Source organism: Coregonus clupeaformis, unplaced genomic scaffold (assembly GCF_020615455.1).
Source record: "Coregonus clupeaformis isolate EN_2021a unplaced genomic scaffold, ASM2061545v1 scaf1762, whole genome shotgun sequence".
Classification (NCBI taxonomy): Eukaryota; Metazoa; Chordata; class Actinopteri; order Salmoniformes; family Salmonidae; genus Coregonus; species Coregonus clupeaformis.
The window spans coordinates 78,073-101,534 of NW_025535216.1; the positions used below are offsets into that span (position 1 = coordinate 78,073).

The following is a 23,462-nucleotide window of genomic DNA, read 5'->3' on the forward strand; positions in this document are numbered from 1 at the left end:
AAGTTTCTAAACCATCTTTGGTATAGTGTCTCCATAATATTTCAATTGAGGAAGTGTGATCATAATCATTAGGATATTTTAACGATCCGCAGAAGAAGACATCCTAAATGCTTCCCAGCCTTCAGATGTGAGACAAACAGCGCACTTGCACTTGATATGCGTTTTTAGGCTATGGATGAGAAAGTGAACTTGCTGAACTTGCATTTGGCGATGTTGAATAAATTCGCACAAAACGTATTAACAAAAGGATTCACTGTGAAAGTTGATACATGTAGGCCCTTCATATAGGCTATGCGCAGCACTTGGTTCAATTGATCGAATCAGTTATTGTTTTCTTGCACAAACCGCAAGCAACACCTGTCAAACAGACATTTCTCTCAAAACACAAGGATGTCGATTCGCACGGGACTAGTATTATCAGGGGACTTTGGAGTTTGCCAAAAAACAGTAGGCTATTCTGGGCAGGGGCGCAACTTTCACTGGGGAGGGGGGTGGTGGTTGGGACATTGTGAAATTGCATTTTTGTCCCCCCCAGTTTTATCATTGGAATGTGTTACAAAACTAGGCTGTGGTGTGCTTTATGACCATGCGGACGCCTCCCAGAGTCCGGGTAGGCTGTTGGAGTGTTTATCCGACTGGATGAAAAAAATATATATATATTGGACATAATTACATTACCCGCCCTCCCCAGTAAAACTAATATCGTACGAATAGGGCTCCTACCTCTACAAATGAAGTCGATATTCTTTCTTAATTCCCTCGATGACGTTATGGAAAAGGGGTTTATTGGATAAATGTGGAAACTCCTCTCTTGCTGCGAAAAAAATGTTTAGGCTTCATGCCTTGTGGGCGGGTTTTGAGAGGTAATTGGGCTAGAAATGTCTCGCTATCCTCGAGAAGCGCTCTCCGGAAATGTAAAACCTTGGTTACTTGGAGACAATGAGCAAGGGGGGAAAACGATCAATGTAACTTAATACGCAACGGCCATTTTAGAACAGCATCAATACGGTATACACATTTAGCTATGACACTTGTCATAATAGCCTAACACAGATATTTAGCATATTGGTTTTGGATTATTTGCCTCAAAAAGAATTTGCTACCAACTGGAGATGAATTGAACACCATGGACTGGTCAGACTAATTATTTTCCCACACTATTCAGACTCACCATGCCAAATCGTCAAAAGAAAATTATATTCTCTGTTGCCGGAGTGTTGAGTTTCGGCTGCGTCCTCATTGTTGCGGCCGCGATGGGGACGCAGTTTTGGGTCCAGGGGACTGTGCTGTGTACAACAGGGGCGCAACTTGTAAATGCCACAGGACAAGAGCTGGATAAATTTGTCGGTAGTGTTAACTATGGTCTCTTTCACGGACAGAGAGTGAAGCAATGTGGACTTGGTGGAAGACCCTTCAGATTTTCATGTGAGTAGAAGTCCCTGTGAATTGCATGAAAAGTTTGTGAAAAACTGTGTATTTAAAGATTACTGCTGGGTTGAAACATCGTTCTCATTTGCGCATCTATTATGAAAAGTCAATAGCAATTTGACAAGCAGTCACCCACTAAATTAATTAAAAACTACATTAATCATTTAAATTAATCAGCTTCAATGAGGTTTAACGGCGGTTGGTATCCAATTTGTTGCATTACTGCCACCTACTAGACTGGAGTTCAACTCCCTTATCTTTCCTTGAAAAATACAATAAACCAAAGCAAATAAATATCCTCCATCTAACACTATTAACACTACACTCACAAATTCAAAATTATTACTTATAATTAACCCCACCCTTCTCCACTATTTAAATATATTCAAGCCTAACTCATGCCCTCAACCTGAAATGATGGGACATCACCACTTAACACTCCCTGTAACTCTTCTGATGTCAAGTCTCGCACACTCAAATACCTCTCTGCGGCTGCCACCACAAACTCAATTTTCTTCGACTTGCGTTCCATCCCTGCAGTATAATTATTAACCATTGCTATAAACGCTAAAAATCCAATCTTACTGAAACATATATCACTTGCTTGCCTATCCCTCTGTACTAGTACATATCTACTACTCTCACCACTCCCCCCCCCTTGACCCCTTTTCCTCTACTTTCTTCACTGCCTCCGCATATGACAACTTATTCACTACTCTTACCCTGGAAACCTCAACCTGCTTCTCTCGCACGCACATGTCTGATCCCCGGCCCCATGGCCACCCCTACAATTAGCACATACCACTACTTTCCCCAATGCTTCACATTCCTTTGTCTCATGCCCTTCTGCACACTTCTCATACCTTGGAACCTCCCTCCTACATACTGCTGCCACATGCCCATAAGTTTGACACCTGTAACATCGTAATGTACTCGGCACATAAGCTCATACAGGATAATTTATATATCCTAACTTCACTTTGTCAGGCAAAGACTCAACTTCAAAACTCAAAAGAACAGACAATGACTTCTGTTTCCCCACTCTCGCCACCCTGTTTGCGTCGCACCAAACGACGAGCATCACACACTGGGAATCTTCCCTTTCAGTTGGTCCACTTTTACATTTACTGCTACCCCAGTAATCACTCCTTTCAATGGCGCCCTTTTCTTGAGAGCGAAACAATTCACAATTCTTTCCCCCATTTGTTTAACTCTGAGCGCCTTCTCCCTCTGCCCAACAGAAACACAAACAATTATCACTAGACCACTTCTGGTTACCCTCACCGATTCCACTATACCCAATGCTTTTTTTACCCATCTTGAAACCACAAATGGATCAGCCAAAAGGCAAGGGTCCACTTTTTCCAAAAACGTCACTCCTACTGTTTTTGACTCATCTTTATCCTGACCCTCTGTGCAAGCCTCTGGCTCCGAGAACTTCACCACACCTACCACCTCCGATACTTCACCCTCCTTTACTTCCATTTCTCCTCCTGTCTTCAGCTCACTTTGCTTACATTTCCTACCATTCTTCTTTAACAACCCTTCTCCCTTTTTCTGCCATTTATTAACAAACTCAAGCTCACAGTCTTCCTCCCTCTCTCTCTTAGACCTCCTCTGCCTCTCTTTTTCCCTCCATTCCTCCTCCGTCATCCAAGTATACGTCTCCTTATGATAATACTGCATTTCTCCTAACATACATTGTGTTCTTGCCTTCTCAAGGGACTCCATTTTCCCCCTCTAGCTAGCCTCTCCACAATCTAGAGAATCTCCGATGCTATAAATGCTTTTGCTTTTACTACAGGCTATGTTTTCCATAGTTGCAGTCCACCCAATTGAAAAGTGCACATTCACTTCCATAACATTTGTTCTAGGCTACAAGCATGTAAGATAAACATGCACGATACCCTTACAAAATGTCACGTGTTAAATTGCAGTAAAACTGCAGCACAATTAAGTAATGGTTATTTAATTAATTATATCTGGTAGCTTTGCTTTCTAATGGTAATATTTTGTTAGCTAATTGCACTGATTATTGTGCTGCACTTTTTCTTCTGTTCCACTGAATGCTGTTTTGATGTTCTATTATGACTAACTAAATTTGTTTTCAGAATTTAACAAATAACATTTTATTTCAATATCCTACTACAATCCACCAGGATTTACAAATGCTATTTTATCACATTTATGTCCATCAATAATTAGTCAGAAATTATTGCACCTGAATTTCACCCAGAAAATATGACTATTATATTTTTCCTTAAAGCTTTTAAGTAATTAACATAATGCATGCAGTAATTGTATTTTAATTTCATTAGCTAAATTAGGAGTTAGGCATATCAGTTCCAGCTAAAACTTGGATTGGAATATGTGATTCACGAGCAGCAATAGATTTCTGTGTGCAGGCAGCCTGCTCGAGCGCATCGGTCAAAATTCCATAGCAGTTGGGACAGACACAGCTGGAAACAAATACATTTTCAGGCAATTTACAAAAGAAACGTTGAAAACATTTGACTGCTAAGTGGTAGTCCCTGTTCTCCTGCATTCTTGTTTTACTTTTGTGAGTAAAGCAGCGGTTTGTTGGGGAGAAGAACTCCAAGGAAAAATTTGCTAGCTAACTTAGCTGGCTAATTTTAGCTAGCTAGCTAACGTTAGCTCTCTGGCTAATCCTCCATGGACATGGTAAGTTTACATTTTTACCTTTTGTAAGCATTGGTTCTAGCTAGCTAGCCGACATTTTGATATCTGTTTAGTTAATGATAGTAAATGTGTGTATGTGTTTGTTCTCTGCGTGTGAGATGATGATGATCGCAATAACCTTTGAAAACATTGTCATGTCAACGTTGTCATGCTAGCTGTGTGTGTGTGTGTGTGTTCGGTGTTCTGTGTGAGAGAGAGATGATGATTATGATCACAATAACTTACAGAAAAGATTGGTAAATGAATACACATTTGGAAACAGTGTGTGTGTGTGTGAGACAGTAAGCTAGCCTAATACTTGAAACGTGTACCCCCAATATGGATGTGAAGATTTTCTTGATTCATCAGAGGTCCTTGTATTTTGTATTTGACAATACAATACATTTGGCCTGCTCCCCCTCAACACTCATTCTAAAGTTACACCTCAACTGCCTTTTTCAATTCTTGATTCTCATTTTTTGCAGGAATCTTCTAGCTTGGATGGAAGAATGGAGGAAGAAACAAAGGGAATGAGTATAGATGTAATCCAGTCTGCTGAGTAAGAAATGTAAATAGCCTATGTTTTGCTGTCTATCTCTCTCCATCTGTCTGCCTAACTGCCAGATTGCTGAGGGGCAACATAGCCAATGTACTTGCTAGTCTAAGTCTAACTTTGTGAAGACTTTAGGTAATGGTTAATCATGATTCGTCTGTCTTTACAGCTTCTGAAACATGTCAAAGACCTGATGCATGGCCTCTACAGTAGTGCTTGGCCACACCCAGTTACCAGTGACCTATTCTTCCACATCCCAGGGAAAGGAGAGAGCAGAACCACTCCTCCTTAAATCCATAGTCATTGACAGTAAGTTGTGTGCAAAATGTTTTTGTTCTTTTTCGGGATTGATACTCTGACCTTCAGTGTGTATTGATTCCTACTAACCAGCTTTGTAAGAGCTAGGTTTGTACTAGCTATGCTGATGATCATTAGCTTTTTTCATTGCATCAGGTCTCACTGAGACTGGATTCCCCAAGAGACATGCTATTCAGCTGCCCATTATTGCCTGATCTTTCACTCTTAGAAAAAAAGGTGATATCTAGAACCTAAAAGGGCTCATCGGATGTCCCCATATGAAAACCCTTTGAATAACCCTTTCTGGTTCCAGGTAGAAGTATTTTGGGTATGTAGAACCCTTTCCACAGCGGGTTCTACATGGAACCCAAAAGGGTTCTACCTGGAACCAAAAAGTGTTATCCTATGGGGACAGCCGAAGAACCCTTTTGGAATCCTTTTTTTCTAAGCGTGTATTGTAAGTAGGTCCAATTGAAATAGCACCGCTTCTAATATAAGTTTGTAAAGCAAATACAATCCTATTTTAACTCACCTTTTTTTTTCAGGTGCGAAACCCTTGTCCTGAGTCATGTAAAGTTTCTCCCATTTCTGTCTTGCTCATTCTCCCTGTCACTCAAACTCACAATTTGCGAATTACACCCATTTCTAACAATGTTTGTTGCAGGAATTATATGACAGACACAACTTTTGAACAATATACTATTTTATTGTCTCTATTGCCTCTTTACTCATACTTAAATCTTTGCATTTAGCTTTATTTTTTTAAGACTGCAAGCTGTCCTCAATTGGGGGAAATTCTGTCTGGGACAATGTCCTCAGGATTATGGAGCAGTGTGTTTTTATAAATGGTTGTTTGAATATTACAACATGTATTAGGATTAAGAAAAACTTTACTATTTAGAGATGAGTTAACAATGGTAATTATCCAACCACTGTCTAATTTTGATATCCTCTTTCTTAATATGTTTCAGATTGATTGACCAATTAATTAACGTCCCACTTCAATATGAAGGGACAGAGAAGCAAACATGCCTTTGCTACCACTTTTAGTAGATTATGACTGTTAAAGATACTTTACTGTTCTGTCGTGTCCTGCATGCCCACATTATGCCAATCGTTAATTTATTTTCTTCTCTTTTTATGCTTACAGTTAGTGTCATGAAAAGCCAGAAAACTCAGGAGGTTGATGTGTTGAGGGCCGTCTGGAAAGTCCTAAAATATGCCCCTGACCACTGTGGTGGAGGATGCAAAGTATGTACAGTGAGGGGAAAAAAGTATTTGATCCCCTGCTGATTTTGTACGTTTGCCCACTAACAAAGATATGATCAGTCTGTAATTTTAATGGTAGGTTTATGTGAACAGTGAGAGACAGAATAACAACAAAGAAATCCAGAAAAACGCATGTAAAAAATGTTATAAATTGATTTGTGTTTTAATGAGGGAAATGAACACTACGCTCCATATCACCTTCTGTCCTTGATGAGGATCTACCCCATCACACCACTCTTATTAATAATTAATCAAATAAAACAATGGGCTTTATATACTCTGCGTCCCAGTCTTTCTATGCATGTAATGTCTGTGGGTGAATTATGAAACAATTACTGTATGCAGATGTAGGAAAAATGGTGATGTAGAGTTGTTTTTGACATTGCTTGATCTATTTTAAATGTAAGAACACCTTTTTTTTTCCTATCTAGAACCTAAAAGGGTTATTCGGCAGTTCCCTTTGAAGAACCCTTTTTGGTTTCAAGTAGAACCGTTTTTGTTTCAGGTAGAACCCTTTTAGGTTCTATGTAGGACCATTTCCACAAAGGGTTCTACATGGAAACCAAAAGTGTTCTACGTTAAACCAAAAAGGCTTCTCCTATGGGGACAGCTGAAGACCCCTTTTGGAACCCTTTTTTCTAAGAGTGTAGGTAATAAGCTGTAGTCAGGTAGTCATTACCAGGTTATGATGAGGCCTTAACTATGACCAGTAGGCTACATAATATAGCACATAATATAGTGGTCAGAATTATGACCAGCTGGTCAGATAGAAGTCACAGTTATGACCAACTGGTTGTATGGTCAGTAAAAATATGTTTAAAAAACGTCCTTTTCCAACCAGTTTGCGACCAGAATAAGACGTCATAAAAATACATCATACTGATGTCTTTTCAACCAGGTTTTGGCCACTGGTCGTATGGTGGTCAGAAAAACAAGTCATATTCTGGTCAGTAAAAATATGTTTAAAAAAAAGTCTTTTTCAACCAGTTTACGACCAGAAAAAGACGTCATTAAAAATACATTTTCAACCAGGTTTTGCCCACTGGGTAGTAACCTAAGCATAGGACAAGATTCGGTAACCGTAGTTACTGCAGCCTGAAATACATTTGCCAAAATGTTATAATTACTCAAGTCCTATACAGAAATAAATAGTCATTTAAAATACTTCACCAGAGAGCATGACTTAGCCACAGAGAATCATTAGTTTCTTTCAAAGCTGTGGATTGTTTCAAATCACAAGTGTGTAGGCCTATATGACTAGTTGGGAAGCCCACAATTTGCGGCTCTCAGTGAAAAGCAATGCATCTAAAATATGTGTGAAGATAATGTGTACAATTTGAAATGTTGAGAGAAGAAGGGGAGGGGTGTGTGGCGAAGATATTGGTGTATCTCTCCAGAATGTGCTCAGTTCTCCAGAATGCACTGAGCTGCCTCCCGCCAATTCTTGCACATTCATAGTTTTATTGTGTTAATTGTTTGCCCTTTTGATTGTTTATTTTTATCAATTCCCCATTACATACAGTATGTCACCAGTAATACATTTGGTTACATTTGGTTGCATAAATGTATGTTAATGCATGGATTAATTAGGTCTGCATTCTTTTAACATTCTCATTCTCGGAGTGGAAACGTTGTTTGCAGAGTTCACAACAAGTTTTGTTTTATTAAATATCATTACAAAGAAAAAGGTAATTGTGCTTTGTTTGGAGCGCTCCATGTGAGTGATGAGCATGTGTCTGGTTTCTCTGTCTTCTTAATGTCGATGGAGCGTGCGTGCCTGAGCATGCATAGAAGTAGTCTAACTGGCCTGCTGCTGCACACAAATGTAGGAAAGTGGTGATTTGGGGATGTCTGATTTCGGATTGTCTTAACTCACCACCACTAATAAGCTGAGCTCAGTATTTTTTTTCTTCACCTCACTCAGTAAGTCAACGAAGTCAGTCATTTTTTAAAATCCATTGTGAATAATAATAATAATAGTTCCTCACAGTATTTGAAAAATCCTTCCAACACACTCCCCCTTGATAATTACCAGGCCTCAGTGTGAAAGAGCAAAATGTCATGCTCTGAGGATCCCATATATCAAGTGGAAACTTCATAAAAAACCTGAACACATTTCCCTTTGCGAAAAAAACTGTTGTCTGTCCCGAGCTCACTGGCGCAGGAAACTCTGAGGGCCCGGAATAGGCTAGTTGATACAATGTTGGAAGTTCGCTAGTGACTGCTTTGGGCCGGACCTTCATATAGAATATACAGTCATTGGGCCGGACCCACCCAGTTGATTGATTTGATACAATGTTGCACTTCATAAGCGATAGCTCAAATCAAGACTGATAGAAAGGGAGGCAGACAGGCATAGGAGAGAGAAATTAAACTTTTCCCCGAAAATGTGCATATGAAAATCATAACTGGCACGCAGATCGGTAGAACTTGAAAGTCACGTGCCGCCTAGGAATAGACCTTTTGTGAACAGAGTGCATATTTCTTGTACTGCATAATTACAAGGGGGGTGTGTGAGGGGGAGCGATAACGAGAGCGGTGTTGTAATTAAGATTGTGCCTATTAAAACTGAGCACAAATGGACAGCTATGCGATCCATCATGAAGAAAAGCGCTCACCTCGATCAAGCACCAGCGGGTGGAAAGCACCACTCACTGGGCCACGCCCAGCACTGTGTTACTTGCTAGACTAGTGGGCTAGTACACCTACATGTTTGACATGGGCAGGAGCAGGCCTGCGAGCTGAGGGCGAGATAATGCCATGTTCCTTATTTGATATAGTTCCCATTCCAGTGTTGTGTTTGAGACCACCTAAAGCGAGTCCGAGTCAAGACTGAGACCAGAACAATGCAAGTCCAATTCAAGACCATGATTGTAATTGTCAGATCACCACCATAATAAGAGCTAAAAATTTACAGTATTTCTGTGTTAATATTTCAGAAGAACATATGGATTCTTTAGACACTAAATCCACTAAACTGATTTGTTTACTAAATGACAGAAGCCAATCCTTTTTATCGTAAATTGCATTTCAAATGACTGACTTGTGTCATGAACTGCTCTCAACCTGCTCCAGTGCCACTACATACTGTACATAACATTTCCCCATCAGTACTTCATTGGCAGCTGGTGTGCCTTTTAAATTGGGGGACAGACTAATTGAGCCTTTACTCTGATTTAGTCACATCAGACCTCTATGCTACGTAGGCTGCGTTTAGACAGGCAGCCCAATTCGGATCTTTTTTACACTAATTGGCCTTTAGACCAATCAAATCAGCTCTGAAAAAGATCCGATATGAAAAGATCTGATGTGATTGGTCAAAAGACCAATTAGTGGAAAAAAAGACCAGAATTGGGCTGCCTGTCTAAACGCAGCCTAGGCATACGTGACACGAATGACCAGTTTGTAGTGATCATATCGAAAAACAACAGTCCTGATTTTAAATAGATTTATAAGGCAAAAAGGAACTACTATGACATATCATTAATGATCAATAAAACACACGTGGAACAAGATTTTTGCAAGTAATTTCAGCACCAACTCAATATTACATTTATCTGATGTTATTTTTATATATTCACATCATAAATCCAATCTTTTAATTTCACAAGATAGTATATACTGTACATACATACTGCTGGCATTTCAAATCACATTAACAGTATTAATGAAGCCATTTCATACCAGGTCGAACTGTTTGAGACTGATATTGTATGCATCTCGCACATTAACTTATGCCCCTAATTTTAATTGCTTGAGTAAAGTGAATGGATGGGTATGGCCTTTCCAGAGCTCAACTACAACATGGCATGATTGCATTTCAGATATACAAGTGCAGTGACCATTCTATGACCTAAACGAGCACGGTGGGGTCTCATGATGAGACCCCCTTTACTAAAAACCCTCCCTACCAGTGCTGAGGAGGCAGCGATTGACAAGACCTTCATTGCCAATGTGTGTAGTTGTGGGAATCTCCTTGTTTTTAGCCCAGAAGATGAGTGCAGCATCTGTGTTTAAAGTCCTGGATGACATCAAAGTATTTGCTATTCTGAGTTGAGATGCTTGCATCCCGGGCTGAGTGGCGCTGGTTCCTGTAGGCTTGATAACGGACTAGGAGCAGAGGACATTTGATTGGGGGAGAATCATTGGATGGATCGGTGCCAGCTACCAAATCCAGTGGCCCCATCCACCATGGTCTTGACTTCAGTGATCAAGGTGTCTAGAAAACATAATTAATGTTTTATTCCTTTATCTATCATTTTATCTATTATTATTATTTTTATCTATTAACTATCACAGAACATCATCCTGTAACTATTGAAAATGAGTGACTTCATGCTGAATACATTTAAAAGGATAGTCCACTCATGATTCAAGTTTTTTGATTTTTCAGAGCACAAAAGCAGTCTACAATCAAGACGGGATAAAATAATGTACTTATCCATTAGTATCCTTTTCAGATCATCTCTGAACTACTTCTGCGACGTTCCATTCCCATTGTTGGTAACATCTAGATCAACCCAGCTGAGGCCAAACTGTGGATCCAGCATGGCGGCAAGGAAGTACACGTCATGGCCAAAGGGTTGCTCTCCCTCACTCTCCTTGGCCATTTTCGTTCTCACAAAGTTTCCTGAGAATCTTTTTAGTAGAGACTGTCGAAGGGCCATGCACTGCTAATGGCCGGCACTGACTTCTTGACTCCTTCATCTGGAGCAGGTGAGTGTTCATATCCAAGACAGTTGGAAGCACCATACTGATTGATGGTGACAGACTTCTCTCCGTTGCCTTGGAGAACGGTGCAAGGACTGCACTCAACTCTTTCAGTTGGTTCCATTCATGAGTGGTAAAAACTACATTCTCGAAGTCCATGCTGCACATTTCTGTGAGGGCCTTGTGGTCAAGAGCTGTGAGGGCCTGCAGTTGTTTGAACGTGCTATTCCAGCGAGTAGTATTTGCTGCCGGAACAGACTTTCCCATGCCAAACACAGCCTCTAACCTGTCTTTAAATGGAGTGCTACTATGTAGCAGTTTACTGAATGAACCTTGATGTCTTGGCAATGGCTAATGGAATCCCATCATGTATCATTAGCTGTAGGGAGTGAGCAAAATGGGAGAGTCGCTGTCTGGATCTCAGGAGGTCGATGTTCTCCTCCTCATCCCATGATACATCCTCCCACATCCTCCAGTTTCCCCATCTTCACTGTCATCACTGACTTACTTTGAATGCACATTTTCATATTTGATGCATTATCTGTGATAACGTTGGCTACTTTGTTTGTGATGCGATATTAATGAACTTCTAACTTACACATCTGTCTTCTCTTCTGGCAACTGCACTGGCCTATCTCTTTCCCCTCTCTCTAGCTCTTTAATGAGTAACCTATACAGTGCCTTCAGAAAGTATTCATACCCCTTGACTTATTGCACATTTTGTTGTTACAGCCTGAATTTTCTCACCAATCTACACACAATACCACATAATGACAAAGTGAAAACATTTTTAGAAATGTTTGCAAATGTGTTAAATGAAATACAGATATAATGAATTTACATAAGGTTTCACACCCCTGCCTGTGCTTATAGCTGTATTCTGTTTGTTTTTATCCAAAGAAACGACCTAGTCCTTGCCGATGACCAGCATACCCATAACATGATGCAGCCACCACCATGCTTGAAAATATGAAGAGTGGTACCCCAAACGTAACGCTTTTGTATTCAGTATTACTTAAGTGCCTTGTTGCAAACAGGCTTCCTTCTTTTCACTCTGTCATTTAGGTTAGTATTGTTGAGTAACTACAATGTTGTTTATCCATCCTCAGTTTTCTCATATCAGAACCATTAACCTCTAACTGTTTTAAAATCACCATTGGCTTAATGGTGAATTCCCTAAGCGGTTTCCTTCCTCCGGCAACTGAGTTAGGAAGGACGCCTTTATCATTGTAGTGACTGGGTGTATTGATACACTATCCAAAGCCTAATTAATAACTTAACCATGCTCAAAGGGATATCAGCATGTGCCCTTCTTTGCGAGTAATTGAAAAATCTCCCTGGTCTTTGTGGTTGAATCTGTGCTTGTAATTCACTACTCGATTGAGGGACCTTACAATTATCTGTATGTGTTGGGTACATAGATGGGGTAGTCATTAAAAATAATTTTTACCACTATTATTATTATTGAACACGGAATAAGTCCATGCAACTTATTATGCCGTTTGTTAAGCACGTTTTTACTCCTGATCGTTATTTAGACTAGCCATAACAAAGGGGTTGAATACTTATTATTTGGTGTTGGTCAAAAGGCATGTGGGAGACTCCCCAAACATATGGAAGAAGGTACTCTGGTCAGATGAGACTAAAATTGAGCTTTTTGGCCATCAAGGAAAACGCTATGTCTGGCGCAAACCCAACACCTCTCATCACCCCGAGAACACCAATGTTTTTCATTGGCAGGGACTCGGAAACTGGTCAGAATTAAAGGAATGATGGATGGCGCTAAATACAGGAAAATTCTTGAGGGAAACCTGTTTCAGTCTTCCAGAGATTTGAGACTGGGACGGAGGTTCACCTTTCAGCAGGACAATGACCCTAAGCATACTGCTAAAGCAACACTCTAGTGGTTTAATGGGAAACATTTAAATGTCTTGGAATGGGCTAGTCAAAGCCCAGACCTCAATCCAATTAAGAATCTGTGGTATGACTTAAAGATTGCTGTACACCAGCGGAACCCATCCAACTTGAAGGAGCTGGAGCAGTTTTGCCTTGAAGAATGGGCAAAAATCCCAGTGGCTAGATGTGCCAAGCTTATAGAGACATACCCCCAAGAGACTTGCAGCTGTAATTGCTGCAAAAGGTGGCTACAAAGTATTGACTTTGGGGGGGGGTGAATAGTTATGCACGCTCAAGTTTTCTGTTTTTTTGTCTTATTTCTTGTTCGTTTCACAATAAAACATATTTTGCATCTTCAAAGTGGTAGGCATGTTGTGTAAATCAAATGATTCAAACCCCCCAAAAAATCCATTTTAATTCCAGGTTGTAAGGCAACAAAATAGGAAAAATGCCAAGGGGGGTGAATACTTGAGCAAGCCACTGTAGCTATGCAGGCTAGCTACTTCTCCTTTGCTAGCTAACCAACTATGCGCACAATCACATCAAGCAACTGAAATGACAGCAAACTATGTGCACTTTTGTTTGTTTTACCTTTGTTTCTATTGACATTTATTTGGATATATCCATTATAATGATCCTGAGAAATGAATTCACCTGGCTCAGAGAAGCTGTCAATCTTGTCACATTTATATGCATGGCACAGTGTAAATCTAAAAAAACAGCAACATTGTTCCACAGGTCGGAGAGGCAGATGGCAAGGTTTAGACAAACCCCAAGTGTTGCAAACCAAACATTTTATAAAAGTGCAGACTTCAAAATGGTATTTCATAAACTGCTGTTGGGTGAAACATGGGAAAGTTATGCTTCTTTGAAATTTGATAAACGTGTTAACCCACTAGAGACAAGTAGGAGAAAAAGAATAGATCCTGAATCTGGTCACAAATGCTAGCCTAGTGTCATCTAATGGACTATCTAATGGAACTGTTAACAGGCATTACCTGGAGAATGAGTGATTGTGGTGCTATAACTCCCTGCTATCAACCAATCAGAATCCTGGATCCAAACAACCTGTTTTATGATAATGGTTTTACAGGCTGCGGAGATGCATAACGCTGCTGTAAAATCGACCTCTCAGCTGTTCAAGGTATTGGAAAATGTATTGAACAGTCACATCTGAGACTAGACTACGCTACACATACAGTAAACACAAATGTGGGTCATGGAGACATGGCCACGTGTAAATGTGCACACAGACTACCCTCTCAGGGGGTAGAAATACCTTAAAGGAATGTATTTTAAAATGTGACTTCATATTCATCATCTACATCACTACCCCAACATCAATGTATGTGAAAATTGAGCATTTCTATTTCTTTTTGTAGTCAAAAAGATAGAGGAAAATCACATAATACTTTACTAACCTTTGCCGACTCATAGTTGGTTAAAATCACCCCAGATGATGTAAAAGTGATGTCAAAACTATTTCCGGTAAGCTTAAATGATGACATACAGAAACGTTATTTTTATCTGGTGTTAATCTTTTTGACTATAAAACAGAACTCCGCCGTTTTCAGATGCTGGAGATTATGAATATGAAGTTGACCAATTTTGAAATGTCAGAAGACCATTATTATTTAGTGTTAACAACAAACTCAAATCAAACAAAGTGAGATAAATGTAAATGGAGTAAATAGAAACCCCGTTATCAAAATCATGTAGGCATTTACAGGAAACCCAACTGCCTTCAACTTGGTTCATTGGCTATTCATAAGAGGACATCTCTTGTAACTCAGCAAGTAGCACTAAATAGCAGTAAATGTTTTGAGGGTGCAGTAAAAAAGAATCCTACACAAGCACAATGGAGTGAATCATTAGCAATGCATCATCAGCAATTTTTCACTAATGAGATTTGGCACGCACACACATTTTTCTTTTCGCTTGACCAGCAGGCTTGATGAGGCCTTTTTGTTCTCTGACGGTTTGTTCCATCTGCCTTGCACATTAAACAAATAGAATACAGAGATGCATGTAAGTGTTTCATCATGTGAAAGTTGTGGGGGGGAAAAAAATACTATTTACTGTTTAATAATTATAGAACATTCCCACACCTCTCTATATTGTCCCTCTCCTTGTAGTTTTTCCGAACTTGGTGGACGTCATCCCAGCTAGTCTTCACGTCACTGTGATCTTCTTCTGCGGCGTGATCATCCTCTTCTCCTCTGTGGCCACAGGCTTCTTTATGTACAATGCCTTTGGTAGTCCCTATGAGACTCTGCACGGACCTCTGGGACTCTACCTCTGGAACTTCGTCTGCTGTAAGCACATAAAAGTAATAGTGTCATAAAAAAACAACATCTTAACCTTTTCTTTCTAGAGTGCTGTCCTATCCTTCATGTGGTAGCCGAATCCCCTTCTAAGCTGTGAACCAGCAGCCTACCATATGAACATTGGCTAAGCACAAGGCCCCATACTCTGCAACATAAGCACAAAATCTAACATACCGCTCACATCACAGGTAGATGTAGGCAAACAGCTCTCTCTTACACACATGCATTCCATCTTCAGATATAAATATGATAATGGAGCCACGTTTATTGGTTCTAACATGTATCCTTTGTCCGGATCTTGTCCACATTCTGATTGTGCCCACATTTTCTGAAAGGTGTAGACGATTAAAAGATGCATTGTGATCTGATTGTGATCAGATTTTCCTGACCACCTCTGGATGTAGTCAGGCACGCATATGTGTCTGGATATCTTACAAGTGTAGACGGATCTGGACAGTGAAATAATTTAAATAATCATTATCCCACCCTCAAATCATTGACAGGTGGCACCATTGTGTCTTAAAATAAATACATATTATTTTCAAAGAAAAGCTGTCAAATAATTTGCATACAGGAAGGGACCAGGAATTCTGGTCACAGTGTGTAGACTAATTTCTGAAAATGTGGGCCCAATCAAAATGTGGACAAGATCAGGACGCATGTTAGCCCCAGGTATTAATGGGGCAATAGAGAAGGTCAGGACGCATGTTAGCCCCAGGTATTAATGGGGCAATAGAGCAGTGGTTCTCAACCAGGGGTATTAGTACATTTTACATTTACATTTTAGTCATTTAGCAGACGCTCTTATCCAGAGTGACTTACAGTAGTGAGTGCATACATTTTCATACTGGGCCCCCGTGGGAATCAAACTCACAACCCTGGCGTTGCAAGCGCCATGTTCTACCAACTGAGCTACACGGGACAGCCGTACCGCTTGGGGGTACTTGGCCTATCCACAGGGGGTACTTGAGAAGACTCATGAGACCATATGCTTACTGGTAAAATGCACATGAAAGGGGTACTTCAGGGGTACTCTGGACAGACCAAAATGTACTTTGTGGTACTGTAACCAAAAAAGGTTGAGAACCACTGCTGTAGAGAACATTGGGGTCCAACAAAGTTGTCCTTCAACACTTCAACATTAGTTATAAATGCATATCAGAGACGTTCAAACACAACAGTCAAGCCATGAGTGGTCGGCTGTACATCATTGAGAAAATTATCCACTTTCCTATTGCCTTTTTCAGCTTTAAAACCAGTATCCGGTTACCCACTATTTAATCAGGACAGTGGGCTACTTGACCTCCCATCCAAATAAGAAACAGCACCAGAGTTAAAGGAGTTATTTCTCAGTTATCTGTAACTGAGGCCCTACCTTTAGCGGGCCTATTAAATCAAAACCGCTTACCAGGTTTCAGGGGCAAAACAAAACAGTTATTACACTAGAATGCAAGATTGGATTCATCTGATCAGTGAACCTATATTTACAATGATGTAAAACATGTCACCATGATAATTAAAATCTCTCGTAGCAGTAAATGGCCTACGCTTAATTGTTTTGGTAACCTGTTTGTGATTGCAACTACTGTAGCGTTCACATATTTCCTTTTAATGTGGCGTGGGCGGGAAGTGATGTCAACTGTAATAATGTAATAATGTTGTGTGTGTGTGTGTGTGTGTGTGTGTCGTGTCTGTCTGTCTGTCTGTCTGTCTGTCTGTCTGTGTCTGCCATTCTGTCTGTCTGAATAGGCTTCTGCAGCTGCCTGGTGATGATTCTGTTTGCCTCTGAGGTGAAGCTCCACCGGCTGTCCGACCACATCGCCAACTTCAACGAGGGCACGTTTGTGTACAAGACGCACACAGAGCAATTTGATCACTCCTTCTGGCTCATCTTCCTCACCTTCCTCGTCCATGGCCTTAACATCCTGCTGATCCGTGTGGCCGGCATCCAGTTCCCCTTCCAGGAGGCCAAAGAGTCGGACTTGAACACCGGGGCATCAGATCTCATGTACTGACCAGGGCTTTTGTTTGTTTGTGTGGCCGCTGGCCGGGCCCCCCCACTATAGTGACACTGAGCCTCGGCTATTAGCGTGTCTCAATGAGACTTGGGGCCATAGCTCCTATGTGCCCATGTGCTGTTGAAAGGTCCAAGCAAATGTGACCCTCCTAAGCCGCTTCTTTCCCCTTCCAGTGACAAGCTGTCAGTCCTTCAGATGACAACCGGAGACGTGTCCCTGGCCATCTCTGTTAGGGAAGCTGTTTTGAAACTTGGAGTGGGTCGGGTTTTGTTTTTCTTTCCGTTATTAATTGGTTGCATCTCGTTAGGTGGTGGGCCAGTTAAAGGCTAGGATTTCACTCGGCTGTTGAAAAGCGGAGACTTGATTGGTTCCACTCCTTTCAACTTTTATTTTTCTGTGCATTGGCAGTCCCAAGCTTTATCAATGAAGGTGGACCTTTCAACAGTGTGTGACGATGGATTGACCAGAATAGGTACCATGTGTATTATGGATTGACTATGTCATAGCCTTTCAATTTTGCCCCCGAAATGTATTGAAACAGCTGTATAAAGTAAACAGAGCAGTTTGTCTATCCCTTGTGCTTCATATTGGTTTTTACTTACTCCGATTTAGAAATCATAGAGGTCATGTCACTTCATTGTTTGATCGTATTATGTATTCAGAATCGTGATGTGCCAATTTTAATGATTTTAATGATGATCATTCGTAATACATTTATTTTATGAAATGTGTAGAGCTATTTAGATTTGTTGTAGATTTATATGCTCTTATTGGTGATCAATTCATTATATTAAACTATTTTGCAACTTTCCAAGGCACTGAATATTCAAAAACAAATCAAATTCGTGAGTACATTTTATCAGCACTATGAGGTCCCAGATTATTTTCTAAATCAGCTGAATTTGAGAAATGTGAAATGTCTAATTTCTTACCTTAATTCCACAAGGTGGCAGTATGTACATACACGATAAAGTATGTCAGTAGACAGACCAAATCCAAGCAACAGAACTGTAATGTAAACTCCCATCACAACTTAAGTTAAAACTGAAAATGGAATTTAACAAATAGGACAATACATTTGTACGAGAACATCTACAGTGAAAGCAAAGGGTTGTAATGCAATACAGCACAACATTTTTGTATTGAAGCACATCAAACATCATTGACATACATGAGCACATTCAAAGAGGAGCACATTCAAAGAGAAGCCACTGCCATCAGTGCCAAAAAGTGCAACAGTGTTCAAACAACATTCAAAGTTGTCTTCTATGGGGGCTGTGGTTACCCGGTCATGAATATTTAACAGATGCCTATAAAAACTGCCAGGTTATGTTGGCCTTCTGACGGACAATCTTCAAAGGCTTCATTCAATTTGACTCTTCTCCAGCAAAATACTTCTACAACAGAAGCCAAAATAGACTGTCCTACAGCCTTCCTCGCCTAGCTGTTTTAAGTCTACATAGTAGCACTGAGACTCAAGGTAAATTTTCCTTATTCTGTATTCAATTGGGTACAAGTTTTTCCTATTATTAATTCATGAATGCATATAGAGCTAAATTGCACCTTGATAGAACCTAATCATTGCATTGACTTCATTGCACTTTAAAATTGAGCTGCATGAAGTGAATGTTATCTTTCTGACTTAGTATCTAATGAAAAAATGTGTGTCAGATTTTCATGGTTGATTAAATGAGCAACCATGAAATTGAGATATTCTGCATTAGACAACAGATTAAATAATTAAAGTAGTGTAATGTCAAGATGAATCCACGTCCCACGCCATTGCGTTGATCCAGTTACTGTATATGCCCTTCAACCTTGTGTAGATCCAGCTATATGCCCATTGCCCCTCAACCCCAAATGAATGGAAAGATGAGCATAAATTAATTTTGGATTGTGGGACGTGACTGGAGCTACAAAACATATTGCCTGGGACGTGGACCTATCTCCAACAGAAGACCACTTTTGAGGTCTGAAAACATCAGACAAGCGTGTAGCCTAATGTCCTTTTAATCATGGTATGACAAATACAACTGGTTACGTCTCCTCAAGAAAATTGTTGAACTAAAACTCAAAACGTTTGCAGAACTCCAGTGACTGGTTTGTTAATTCAGTAAGAGGGGGATAGTGACAGAGAAGTCTGACATTTATTTTTCCTTTTTTAGCCCCACAAGTTTTTCTGTATTTACTTTCTAATTGGACAGGCTGATCAGGTGTCTTACATGAGGAGAGAGGTGAAGGCTTTAGCCAAGCAAACTGCCCTTAACATCAGATCTAGGATTAGATTTTTATTTTGTATTTTATTTTACTAGGCAAGTCAGTTAAGAACAAATTCTTATTTACAATGTCTGGCCTACACCGGCCAAACCCGGACGACGCTGGGCCAATTGTGCGCCACCCTATGGGACTCCCAATCACGGCCGGTTGTGATACAGCCTGGAATCGAACCAGGAGGTCTGTAGTGACGCTTCAAGCACTGAGATGCAGTGCCTTAGACCGCTGCGCCACTCGGGAGCCCAAACTCCCTATCTAACCGATCGATTTCAGGATTAAAAATAGCTGATCGTGTATCAGTGGTTAGGGGCAACTTCTACCTTACACTCCAGAGGACAAAGTGAGCAGGAGAGTTGTTGCAGTTGGCCTGTGAATAAGTTTGTCACATTTATTGATTATTTACCAATATAAACTAAAATGAATGTCTTAGCTTTTTCATTTTGTCAAACAGCCTTGTCATTGAGTGTCTATGGTCAATTAGTGTTTTGTATATATTGCAATCTGAGAACCAGCAAGATTAGTGCTATTAACATGCTATTAACTTTCAAACATATTGGGTACCCAGCTTTTAGACTAGAAAATGTGGCCATCCATCTGCGCTCAGTCTCAGTTGTTGTTTAAAGACAAGAAAAACAAACATCTCTGCTAGTTTGAGTTACATATTTTTAGCATAACAACAATCAGAATCTCACATCTACTGAAACATTTAGCAAATACTGACATGGGGCATTTCTAGGATTGAAGAGATTTGGGGCTTAGCCCAAAGCCAGTAGGGGGGTCCATGGGAATTCTCCCCCAGCAAAAAAAAGAAGGAATTTCATAAGCTAAATGCATGAATTTGATGCACTTTGACATGAACATTGAAAGTAGATACTACCAGTACTCAATTACAGTTGCGCTCTACTCTGGAACACTCTCTACTCTCGAACACACATACTATTGTTCAAAAGTTTGGGGTCACTTAGAAATGTCCTTGTTTTCAGATTTTTTTTGGTCCATTAAAATAACAACAAATTGATCAGAAATACAGTGTAGACATTGTTAATGTTGTTAGACATTGTTAATGTTGTAAATGGCTATTGTAGCTGGAAACGGCTGATTTTTAATGGAATATCTACATAGGCGTACAGAGGCCCATTATCAGCAACCATCAGTCCTGTGTTCTAATGGCACGTTGTGTTTGCTAATCCAAGTTTATCATTTTAAAAGGCTAATTGATCATTAGAAAACCCTTTTGCAATTATGTTAGCACAGCTGAAAACTGTTGTGTTGATTAAAGAAGCAATAAAACTGGCCTCCTTGAGACTAGTTGAGTATCTGGAGCATCAGCAATTGTGGGTTCGATTACAGGCTCAAAATGGCCAGAAACAAATCACTTTCTTCTGAAACTCGTCAGTCTATTCTTGTTCTGAGAAATGAAGGCTATTCGATGCGAGAAATTGCCAAGAAACTGAAGATCTCGTATAACGCTGTGTACTACTCCCTTCACAGAACAGCGCAAACTGTCTGTAACCAGAATAGAAAGAGGAGTGGGAGGCCCCTGTGTACAACTGAGCAAGCGGACAAATACATTGGAGTTTCTAGTTTGAGAAACTGGCGCCTCACAGGTCCTCAACTAGCAGCTTCATTAAATAGTACCCGCAAAACACCAGTCTCAACATCAACAGTGGAGGCGACTCCGGGATGCTGACCTTCTAGGCAGAGTTGCAAAGAAAAAGCCAAATCTCAGACTGCCTTAATCTTTTATTTTTATTGGCCAGCCTTTTAAAATGATAAACTTGGATTAGCAAACACAACGTGCCATTGGAACACAGGACTGATGGTTGCTGATAATGGGCCTCTGTACGCCTATGTAGATATTCCATTAAAAAATCAGCCGTTTCCAGCTACAATAGCCATTTACAACATTAACAATGTCTACACTGTATTTCTGATCAATTTGATGTTATTTGAATGGACAAAATAATTGCTTTTCTTTCGAAAACAAGGACATTTCTAAGTGACCCCAAACTTTTGAACGGTAGTGTACCTTGACGAGATTCTGAGGCCCATTGTCGTGCCATTCATCCGCCGCCATCACCTCATGTTTCAGCATGATAATGTCACAAGGATCTGTACACAATTCCTGGAAGCTGAAAATGTCCAAGTTTTTCCATGGCCTGCATACTCACCAGACATGTCAACCATTGAACATGTTTGGGATGCTCTGGATCGATGTGTACGACAGCATTTTCCAGTTACCACCAATATCCAGCAACTTCACACAGCCATTGAATAAGGGTGGGACAACATTCTACAGGCCTTAATCAACAGCCTGATCAACTCTATGCGAAGGAGATGTGTCCTGCTGCAAATGGTGGTCACACCAGATACTAACTGGTTTTCTGATCCACGCCCCTAATTTGTTTTTGAATGTATCTGTGACCAACAGATGCATATCTGTATTCCCAGTCATGTCAATCCATAGATTAGGGCCTAATGAATTTATTTCAATTGACTGATTTCCTTATAAACTGTAACTCAGTAAAATCTTTGAAATTGTTGCATGTTGTTTTATTTTTGTTCGGTGTATTTTCCTCATTGACATACTTCATTATATGATATAGCTCTCATCTATTCATGTAATTAGTGATGACACTAAAATATGGTGGTGTAGCTACAAAAGCACTAAACTAACACCCTTGTATCAAAGATCTGTGGTTGTATTACACACAGTAGGCTACAACAGGACATTCAATTCTCCCTTTATACAGGGTAACAGTAAAATTAATTATTAAGGAGGCATGTGTATTCAATGTAACAAAAACCCATAGACAACTTAAAACTGAAGCTAAAAATAGCTTGGGTGAAATAGCAGGCCAGTTAGCTAGCACCTAGTACTAAGTAAGTTAGCGGTTAGCTCTCAAACTCTTCTTCTCCGTATGTTGGGTTTTCAGCCAATACATTCGCCCACATTTGGCTCTGTGTAAAATTCAATTCTGACACTGTTTTAACGTTTAGAAACGTCAACCATCACTTTCAAAACGGTTTTCAAAACATATGCAAATATGCCCCTTATCTTTCATTTCAGTGAGAAATAATCATATTTAAAAAAATACACTTACTGTAGCAGTTTTGCACATCCATACATCTCAGACTGCCCATCTTAATCTTTTATTTTTATTGGCCAGTCTGAGTTATGGCTTTTTCTTTGCAACTCTGCCTAGAAGGTCAGCATCCCGGAGTCGCCTCTTCACTTTTGACGTTGAGACTGGTGTTTTGTGGGTACTATTTAAAGAAGCTGCTAGTTGAGGACCTGTGAGGCATCTGTATTTGTCCTCATGCTCAGTTGTGCACCGGGGCCTCCCACTGCTCTTTCTATTCTGAGTAGAGACAGTTTGCGCTGTTCTGTGAAGGGAGTAGTACACAGCGTTGGACGAGATCTTCAGTTTCTTGGCAATTTCTCGCATGGAATAGCCTTCATTTCTCAGAACAAGAATAGACTGATGAGTTTCAGAAGACAGTTCTTTGTTTCTGGCCATGTTGAGCCTGTAATCGAACCCACAATTGCTGATGCTCCAGATACTCAACTAGTCTCAAGAAGGCCAGTTTTATTGCTTCTTTAATCAGCACAACAGTTTTCAGCTGTACTAACATAATTGTAAAAGTGTTTTCTAATGATCAATTAGCCTTTTAAAATGATAAACTTGGATTAGCAAACACAACGTGCCATTGGAACACAGGACTGATGGTTGCTGATAATGGGCCCTGTTTCTTTCAAAAACAAGGACATTTCTAAGTGAACCCCAAACTTTTGAACGGTAGTGTACATCTACAGTGTATTGCTAAAAACCACTCAACAACTTCAAACAGACTCTGAACTGTCCAATGAGCCAAACTGATTAAAGAATCTCACAGTCCCCAAACACTCTCTCACACGCGCACACACACACACCAGCTTTATGTGATAACGTCTGTGTGCTCACCCCTCCTCTGCCTCTCGCCATCTCTTTCTCTGTGTCGTCTGTTGCT

General features: G+C 40.2%; 1 protein-coding gene and 1 long non-coding RNA gene across 2 annotated transcripts; both read left to right on the top strand.

The window, feature by feature from the left end:
- Window positions 1–674: 674 nt before the first annotated feature.
- Window positions 675–17,987, top strand: LOC121561591 (clarin-1). Its single transcript, XM_041874145.2, has 3 exons — window positions 675–1,425; window positions 14,968–15,147; window positions 16,909–17,987. The coding sequence occupies exons 1-3, from the start codon at window positions 1,173–1,175 to the stop codon at window positions 17,172–17,174; spliced, it is 699 nt and encodes a 232-aa protein (XP_041730079.1). The 5' UTR covers window positions 675–1,172; the 3' UTR covers window positions 17,175–17,987.
- Window positions 4,604–6,270, top strand: LOC121561598. Its single transcript, XR_005999282.1, has 3 exons — window positions 4,604–4,675; window positions 4,830–4,969; window positions 6,108–6,270. It is a non-coding gene; the product is annotated as an uncharacterized LOC121561598 (long non-coding RNA).
- Window positions 17,988–23,462: the final 5,475 nt, after the last annotated feature.